The following is a 9,663-nucleotide window of genomic DNA, read 5'->3' as shown; positions in this document are numbered from 1 at the left end:
TAGCTAAATTACTAGCTGTTATTCTTCAAAATCACTTTTTCTATAAAAAATAATAATAGTACTCTTGATAAGAAAGTAATAATGCATATGTCCAAAATTATGAAATTACACTGGATTGTTGTTGAAGATTTTAAAATAAGATAGAAGAGATTTTTATGATGTTATGTTTAAAATTTAATTATAAAGAATTGTATTTGTTTATATATATATAATATTTTTTTATTTATCTCCTTTTAATTTTTTTCACAATATTTCCATTTTGTCATTTTTCTAGCCTAACTTGGTCATTCATTTATTAAATTAAAATAAAAAATAGAAGTTGAGTTGCCCATTCCAACAAATATTAAACGCCGTTAAGCATTCACCTTCATTTATGAACCTTTCTTCGTAAACACCCTATTTTTCTGTCAATTACCCTTTTAATTTACTCGTTTTGTTCCTCTTTAGTTGTCATGTTGCATTTTGTAAAAAATAAATTAAATTATATTAATTCAATAGAAAAAATATTGATAACACATTTAAATTAAGTATCTAAAAACTTCTTTTAGAATAAAATAAAATAAGTTAGGTAAATAAATATTTTAAGACAGTAAACTAATAATTTGCGCTTGAATATTTAGAATAAAATAAAGTAAGTAATATTTAAATAAATAATGTAATCAAATTGTTGGAATAGTTATTACACTGATTATTCTTCATATTTCTCATGTATTTTTTTTCTTGGGAAAATAAAAAAAATACTACAAGAGTGATTTTACACTCCACCCATTTGAACAGCTCTACAGATTTGTGTAGAAATTAGAAAACCCCACTCTACAGTGAAAACTCAATTTGGGTTTCTTGAGAAAAAGCTGCAGAGAAAGAGAAGAGTGAATGTAATTTCAGTTTACACCATTTTTATGTAATTTTTTTCAAGATTTTCTTGAAAAATTACGGTTGTGGGGTTTGATGGTAATGGTAATATGAGCAAAAAGGGTGTTATCAGAAGATCGAAAGCTAATGGGTTTGGCCAAACTGTGGAAATATAGTGGTGGGTTGTTGTCTAATCTGGCTGCGGTGGTGCATCATCAGCATAAGCAGCATTTTGTGTTTTCTTGTTTCCAGTCGCCGTCGCCGTCGCAGTCGCGGAGGCCGATCTCATGGACATGTATTTGTGGATTTATGTTGTTTGCTTTGGGGTTGATTTCACTCTTTACTGGGCATGTGGCATCTAATGTTGAATGGTACTCTCAGCGAATCGTTAAAAGGAATTGGTTCTATAAAATGGTAATGTAACCAAAAAGTTAAATTTACCCTTATGTTGTGACCCTTTTTTTTCTTTGGATAATCCTGGTGTCCAGCTCAGCTTTCGCGCAGCTCGACTAATTTCACGGATACTTGTCACCCTCCACCAGTTTAGTATTAGCTACAATTGATATTTGATAATGTAGTCTTCAATTTTTTTTTAATAATCATGTTGTTCGCTTTCGCGCACCTTAGACTAATTCTACGGGATACGTGCCATCTCCCACCAGCCAAATTAGTATTAGCTACAATTGATATTTGATAATGTGGTCTTCAATTTTTTAAAATCTTTGTGGCCTTTACTCACATATATAGCTAGAATGTGGAGAACCAGTGGTGATGTTTGGCCTCTTTCTAAATGTGTGTTAGTGTTCTTTTTAAGGGGAGGTAGGAGCTCGTCTTTTTATGAGGGACTTTGTACAAGTTGGCCTACTATATCTTGGAAATTTCATGTAGAATCATTGAAGAATATAACATAATGGAAACAAAAAGATTGCTTAGGCGACACCTGCAAGCATTGAATGTCGGTAGAAACTTAGGGAAGTACTTGTATGAGAACACTCTTAATTGCCTGTTTTTTCCTCCAAAGAACCTCTTTTTTGTCTTAAAAGTTAAATTATTGAGTATTGGAACAGAGTGGTCCAGATTTTACAGAATGCATATTGACTATTGAGGATTCATATAGCCATTCTCATTAGTATGGGGTTGAGGCATTGTAGTTGTAGTAGAAGCATTAAGAAAGGGTGTCTTCATGTGGAAATGACAAAATGCTGGAGTTGTTATGCCGATGCTGTTAATCTGACCCAAAAGTTAATTGGAAAAGCAAATGTTTGTGGCTACGACACTAACATGCATGGCAGTGACAACTATGTTTTTGCATTGTGTGTCCTGGTGTATTTAAGCAACACATTTTTGTTCTATGACATTTTCCAGGATGGAAGTCATCGTGCATCAATTGACATTTGGAAATCAAGGTATTCAAGTTTTTACTACGGATGCAGTGAGAGAGGCCCTCATTTTACTGAGAGAGGCCCTCATTTTTCTTGTAAGTTTATTAGTGCTTTACATGGTGTCTTGGAATACTGTTTCAATTATTTCCTTTTGTTATTGGCTTGAGTTAATTTGTTGGTTTAAACATGAACCTGATTTGACACTGTAATTTTGATGGCTTTGGCATCTTAAATTTATGAAGATCTAGTAGTTACATTTACACCTTTCATTATGATTTCAACTGAAAGATAATATCATTAGTGCTAGTTAACTCTAGCAGTATATTACATTATCTAGTTCAAGCAAGAGATTATCCCCTGCCTGATTTGTGTTCTTTTTTTCTATTATTCAGTTTGGCAAGGAAGTTAAATAGAGAGAATTAACTTGTCACATCCTACTTTCTAAGGATTGGGGACCTGAGTGCCGTACTCTTTTACTGTTCCCCCTCTCAACTCAAATAGCCCATGACCCAGCAATCCTTACCTTTATTCCCCTAACTTCATTGTTCTCAGCTTTACCAAGCATAAGGTTACTTTGAACTCTAGGTGAGCTGGTGGCACTACTATCAATGTCTTTCCTGGAGCTTGTCTTGTCACTTGTTTGATTACTTGGTTTGCCATATGATATAGAGAATGTAATCCAAAGTCCAGAACTTTTAATGCCTAAATTAAAATTGTAAGACATGTAACTAACTCATCAGCTACTTGACCCAAATCTGTTATAAACTTTAGTCATCTTAAATCATAAGTACCCTATAGGTAAATCTGAAGTGTATGAAATCAAGCTCATGGACAGAAAGGAATTCAAGGACCTTTTGATCTTAAATTAGACTCAAACAAAGATGTATGTTTTTGTTTTCATTATGATGCTACATGAATGATATAAATGGTGTTGCAGCCATGTTAGACTTCTTACATTAAACTACACGTAATCTTGCTACACGTTGCTTGTAATCCTCTCCCAGAATTCTCTTCTTGCTGGATATTACTATTAAAACTATCCATTACTTATTTTAAAAAGAAAGAAAAAAGGCTTAGCTGTCAGGAGACTTAAGCTTTTCAAAACCTTTTATGGGCATCTTTGTGATTAGCTGTGATAATTTCTTCTTGAAGGCTTTGTTTGTCTCCTCTATCATGCAAATGGCACATTCTTCTGTTTTCCATATTTTCCATTGTTACTTGTTACTTATAGTGAAAATAACCATCTTCTATAATGTTACCAAAATGAAATGTAGCTGCTGTGCGTGAGCAATTTTCCAACGGATATTTGCTTATTGCAACTAGTGGAGGTCTCAACCAACAAAGAACTGGCGTAAGTATATTTTACTTGGTTTTTGTTTGTTTGTTTAATGATGGTGGTGTTTGGGCCAGCTAGTGGCACCTTAATTATTCCATGAGGCACCTGCTACCTCCCACCAAGCGCTGTTACCGGCTAACTCTGCCCACCATAAAATTACCTAGTATATTTTACTTGACTTTCTCTAAAAAAAATTGATTTTACATTTATTGATTCTCTTATTTTTGGGGGTTTTGTGATATTTCTGTTTTGCTCTTTTACTTCCATGTCACAATCATCTAAATTTTGAAATATATCTCTTGCTTATCAGATAACTGATGCTGTAGTTGTTGCACGGATTCTCAATGCCACTTTAGTTGTACCTGAATTGGATCATCATTCATTTTGGAAGGACGAAAGGTTTGTCTGCTTCTTTTAGTTTATTGGAGGAGCATGTGCATCTCTTACCTTCAAGGTAGATCACAATATCTTAAGCAAGTTTGTGATTTTTTCTTACTGAGACAGCTTGTTTACTTGCAGTGATTTTTCCAACATTTTTGATGTTGGTTGGTTCATCTCTTACCTTGCAAAGGATGTCACAATCGTAAAAAGAGTTCCAGAGAAGGTCATGATGTCAATGGAAAAACCCCCATATACCATGCGAGTTCCTAGAAAATCGGAGCCTGAATATTACTTGGAGCAAGTTTTGCCCATACTCTTAAGAAGACGGGTAAGTTATCTTTGGTGCTGAACAACACTTCATATCTGTGAAACACCTAAGCTAGCTGCTATATTTCTTGTCAGAGCTGATGATTCCAAGAAATAGTATTGCACTTTAGGAAATGGTGTGTCATTTGCTGCCTGACCTCCTATTCAGTGAGCTCTATGTAGACCTGCAAGAGCAAAAGATGTACTTTGATTAGGGATTAAATCTCTCTGCTCTCCATTGCTGACTTAACCAGTCTCAGTTTCAGACATGGCTTGAACTTGTTTCCAAGCTAGTTAGTTCTTTTGCCAAAATATACCATTTTTGCTCTTCTTTTTGGGCCTAGCCGTATAATAGCATGTTTGGAATTTATAAAAGATAATGACATGGTCAGGCAATTCATCATCTTTTTTTCCCATAAAGCTCTTTTCAGCATTGTTAAGGCTTTTGTTGTGGTCATTAGTTAACATGATCATGACATTTGTTGTAGGTCTCTGTCTATAACTGTGTGATTGAAAGGACAATAATTCATATTTCTGGGCAAATGGGGAAGTGGAAAAGTAATAGACTTAGCTATTATACTTTCCATTTCATTTCAAAAGTAACACTATGCTTTATCTCAGTCCAGAGATATTTTTAGCAGTCAATCAATTATCTCTGAGAGAGCTCGTCATGTCTATTTTTTATTTTATTTTTTTGGAGATGGACGTCATATCTATTTATGTTTTTCTAAGAAGTATCATTCTTGAAAGGCAGTTTACCTAGCAAATTAGGAAGCAAACTAGGCGACACTATCTCTTAACGTGTTATTTAAATTGAACTTTCCTTGTTTCTCTTGTTCATCAACATCATAGTTCACCTACGCTGATCAAGTCTTATTAAAGTAAAACAGGATTCCAGGAAGTGCATGACTATATTAACATTTTGTTAATGGTTGGGCTCCGAATTGCATGCAGGTTCTTCAGTTGACAAAGTTTGACTATCGACTTGCTAGTGACCTTGATGAAGAGCTACAAAAATTGCGTTGCCGTGTGAATTATCATGCCTTAAGATTCACAAAACCCATAAGGAATCTTGGTCAGAAACTTGTATTCCGTATGCGAAAGATGGAAAAACGTTTCATTGCAGTTCACTTGAGGTTAGTTTGACTTGGTGCATGCCTTCTGATACTCTTAGCTTAATTTTTCACTAAGCAATTTAAGTAAGCGATGTTTTAGTGAAAATAAAACTTAGAACTGAAGTTGCAACTGTCTAGGCCTTTTGAGTTTGACGTGATCATCTTTTTCATGTGTGTGTTTAATTTTTAATGGAGCTATTCGCGCGCACTTCAGTTTAAGTTTGTTGTACTGTAAGGAGGGATCTTGTCTTCAATTCAGGGGTTGGGAGTTCTCTCTCTGCGGCATGATAATGAAGATAACAAAAGGGGAAAAAAGAAAGTGAATTTAAATTGGCTGTAAATCCATGTTCCCTCAATAAGAAGGGACCTGTAGTTGACCTTCTTTCTTGGTTGTACTTGAGTGCGTGAATTCACTAATTGTTTAGAAATTGGAAAGCTCGGAGTGTTTCTCAGACTCACCTCCGAGGTTTTCTGGGGCTGTGGGTGAGGTTGCCCAAGAGTTTATTACTACTTTGCCGGGAGTTATGGCATAAATTTTCTACTTAGACTTGAGAAACTTTACATCTTACTGATGCCATTTGATACTTATCTTCCTTAGCCAATACAGACCAACCCCTTCAACTTTATGATTTCTACTGGCTATTCATATCTGTTGTGCTTAATTATGTGCTTTAGGTTTGAACCTGATATGTTGGCATTCTCTGGCTGCTACTATGGTGGGGGCGACAAGGAAAGATATGAACTGGGTGAGATAAGAAAACGATGGGCTACTTTACCTGTAAGATCTCAATCACTGAAGAATTATGCCTCTGTATTAATTACACGCAAAGTTAGGTGATATCACTTCTGTGCTATTAGGTGTCTATTGCATATGCACATTATGCTGTCTATCTAGGATTTGTAGAGCTGCAATTCTATTGCCAAGCTTGTAAACTCAATACTTCCTTGCTGCGGCCTTTTCATATTCTTCTCAAGCACTGTCACTGCTTGGGTTAGTATTCTGAAATGCTATTTTTTGTGGAGGTTAGCCTGAATAGATAAAGTGTAATATCTAGGGAAGCAATGATCAATTGAGTTTCAATGATTTTTTTAAAAAAAATTAGATGTAATGAAAATTTCATTAAATAATAACATCCAGTGAGAGCAATGGAAAGGTAATACAACCCCAACGGGCCAACAATATGCATCTTACTACACAAGCTACATGTGAAAACAATTAAGGAAGTTAACTATCCTGTCTACTTGTACATTTTCAATTTTACACCAAAATCCTAAGAGAGCTAAACGTCTATGCTTTAATCTTCAAATCATTTCCTTTTTGCCTTCAGAGTATTTGATTTCTCTCACTCGACCCAGGCCACCATGGCACCATCTATGCCTTGAAAGTATCTTTTATTTACCCCTCCGCACAATCCACCATATAGCCGTTACAATTTTTTTATCGTCTTCTTCCATTCCAACAAAGTAGCAGGTCTTGAGGAGATTCTGGCATCTGCCATTTAACTACAAGCATATTCAAAAACATGTGCCAAAATTGATATGTGATTCTGCAATGGATGAACAAGTGTTTCACGACTTCATAATCTTCTTCTCACAGTACACATCTGTTGCAAATAGTCATAGCTCTTCTTTGTAGACTGTGTTGGGTCAAGCAGCCTCTCTAGCCACTAGCCATGAGAAGCATTCTACTTTGTTAAGGTGCTCTGTTTCTCCATGTCAATTTCCACAGCCATACTTGTTCTTGCTGTCTACTTTGAGACAACTTCATATGCAAACTTAACTGAGAATAGGCCATCCATACATTCTTTCCATACTATCTTATCTGGTAGTAAGTAGTAATTACTGTCTATGAAAGTTATCTATCATCTGCAGAGTTACAACCAATTCTTCACTATTTCATTTTAAAACTAATATCCACTGCAGTTAAAAACAAAAAAACAAAAAGACTAATGTCCACCACAAGTGATAATTTTAGGCAATGTTGTTAAAATTGGGTCTTCAGTAAAAACTTTACATCATATCCTCTTCAGAAACTATGAGTGCTTTTCAGCCTGATACCACCCCATCCCAAATTTGGATGATACTAAAGCAGAAAATCCTAAATGGATTTCTGTACATTTTGTTGGTTCAGGAGTTGAGCCCTGATGAAGAACGAGCACGAGGGAAATGCCCACTAACACCTCATGAAGTCGGGCTTATGCTGCGGGCTCTTGGCTTCAATAATGACACATATCTTTATGTTGCATCTGGTGAAATATATGGTGGAGAGAAAACTCTGCAGCCTCTAAGAGAGCTTTTCCCAAATTTTTATACTAAAGAGATGCTTGCTGGTGAAGAACTTCAACCCTTTCTCCCTTACTCTTCGCGTCTTGCTGCAATTGACTACATTGTATGTGATGAAAGTGATGTCTTTGCTACTAACAATAACGGGAACATGGCAAAGATCCTTGCTGGTAGAAGGTAAGCATTACTAACTGTCCTTTTTAGCGATTTTACACTTCTTACTTCTATGAAAGCTGCAAGTCTGTAGAATGGAAGTGGCTCTGTCTTCTCCTGGGAAACCACACCCTTTTTTATAACACTGCCGAAATTGGTCATGTATTGGTATTTTCTTTAGATTTTTATACATATGCCAAAGTGGATTCGAATGGATTCCCATGTACTGACAATTCTTGCAGGACTTCATAGGTTTAAAAAGAGAACTGCAATTTAGAACTATCATACATTTTAACACATTGCTTTCTACCATTTTGGTTCCTATTCTATCTTGTTTCACACTTGGATACTCATTGTTGTGTTCTTCCCACCAAAGGAGGTACATGGGGCACAAGAGGACGGTCAGACCAAATGCGAAAAGGCTCAGTGCATTGTTCATGGCACGGGATAAGATGGATTGGGCCACATTCTCTAGAAAAGTCAAATCATGCCAAAGAGGCTTCTTGGGAGAACCTGAGGAAAATAGACCAGGCCGTGGAGATTTCCACGAATTTCCGTCAACATGTATCTGTAAGAAACCATTCAATTTGTCTAACTTCACAAGCAAAGAGAACAAATATCCGATTTCAAGAAGGAATCCAACTGTCTCGGAGTCGAGATATAGGTACCTATCCAATAGCAGTAACCTGGAACAAAGGAGCTCTCAGAAATTCAGTGAAGGGAGCTTAAGAGACAGGCATGGGTCTTTAATAGATGAGATTGACCCTGATAACCCTTTGTCCGACTAAAATAAATACCATAAGTAGGTTAGAAGCTTAGCGAGCATTGTTATGGTTATCTTGTCCTCTCCAACATGCTGTCATTTTCACTTGCTACGACTTCAGAAAGCTGAAGTTTCAGTGCTAGGTAGGTGTTCAGTGCTCAATATTTCCAGTCTTGCTGCTTTTGTACAGCAAATCTGTTACTTCCTCTGATCTTGCAATTGTCCATATATGTTCTGTAAGATAGAACTGTAGGGAGAGTGAAACCTTGTATTGCCTGCTCGAAGATATATCAATCATTATGTTCTTTTATTTCGTTATGTTCGTTTATTTTACGTATATCCAATCATCTGCAATTGAAGTAGTTTAGTTTTATCAAAAGCATAGTTGAGGCTAGTTTAACTTGTTCAAAGAAGACTTGAATACCACAGGACTTCCACATATTCTGCCTTGCACTTTTTTTTCATTTTTTTTCCTTCAGATTGAAAAGAAGTTTGTCCTTCAAACTCATAAATGAATTATTATTAGCCTATCAGCACCACTTCAAACCACATAATGCATATAATAGCCTTTTTAAGTCTTGGGGTTGACAGAAAATCTATTATCCACCAATGGAGGATTTTCTAATGAAGACAATCGTTAAATTGTTTAATGATCTTACTGAATAACTTTTGAGAAGAATTTCAAGTTGATTCAAATTATACTAGCAGTTTTATTGCTTAATTATATTTGTTTTATCAAACAATTAATTTTGTATTTCCGGTAAAAAAAAAATTCTTTCCAAAACAAAAGCCTTGAATCTCATTGTGAAGTAACTTGACTACAAATACCGAAGTGGCAAAAGATTGATTCTTTGTCTATACAAGGTCGTTTGGTTGGAAACAAGTTATTCCACCATGCATAAGGAATAACATCATAAAAATGGTGGAATGAACTATTCAAGGACTACCTAATATCTCTAACTTATCATGAAATTCTTATACCTCACCGCAAACGACTCTCCTTAGTGTTCAAATGCACACTACAAAAGTCAGAATGGTAACTTTATGCCCAAAGGATTAATAATTGGGCAGTCTAATTATTGAAAAATTGGT

At 35.6% G+C, this 9,663-nt stretch overlaps 1 protein-coding gene across 2 annotated transcripts; it reads left to right on the top strand.

Annotated features, from left to right (window-relative positions):
* The first annotated feature begins 770 nt into the window (after positions 1-770).
* Positions 771-8,881, top strand: LOC125841883 (O-fucosyltransferase 29-like). Of its 2 annotated transcripts, none has more exons than XM_049521067.1 (9): positions 771-1,266; positions 2,218-2,329; positions 3,509-3,585; positions 3,881-3,969; positions 4,090-4,279; positions 5,212-5,393; positions 6,048-6,150; positions 7,504-7,832; positions 8,185-8,881. In XM_049521067.1, exons 1-9 carry the CDS (start codon positions 1,000-1,002, stop codon positions 8,594-8,596), a joined length of 1,761 nt encoding a protein of 586 aa, XP_049377024.1. In that variant the 5' UTR covers positions 771-999; the 3' UTR covers positions 8,597-8,881. The 2 variants fall into 2 exon arrangements, with proteins under 2 accessions (XP_049377024.1, XP_049377025.1); XM_049521068.1 differs by having other exon boundaries at positions 1,104-1,266; positions 2,218-2,258.
* The last annotated feature ends 782 nt before the right edge of the window (positions 8,882-9,663 follow it).

Source organism: Solanum stenotomum, chromosome 10 (assembly GCF_019186545.1).
Source record: "Solanum stenotomum isolate F172 chromosome 10, ASM1918654v1, whole genome shotgun sequence".
Lineage (NCBI taxonomy): Eukaryota > Viridiplantae > Streptophyta > Magnoliopsida > Solanales > Solanaceae > Solanum > Solanum stenotomum.
Note: the sequence above shows the minus strand (reverse complement) of the source record. Positions and strands in the feature narration are given on the sequence as shown.

What these genes read in the sequence shown, in the direction of transcription:
- LOC125841883 (XM_049521067.1), top strand. Translation starts at nt 1,000, where the DNA reads ATGGGTTTGGCCAAACTGTGGAAATATAGTGGTGGGTTGTTGTCTAAT. An exon ending in GAGAGGCCCTCATTTTTCTT is followed by an intron (nt 2,330 to 3,508) that starts GTAAGTTTATTA and finishes AATGAAATGTAG; the next exon opens with CTGCTGTGCGTGAGCAATTT. An exon ending in TCATTTTGGAAGGACGAAAG is followed by an intron (nt 3,970 to 4,089) that starts GTTTGTCTGCTT and finishes GTTTACTTGCAG; the next exon opens with TGATTTTTCCAACATTTTTG.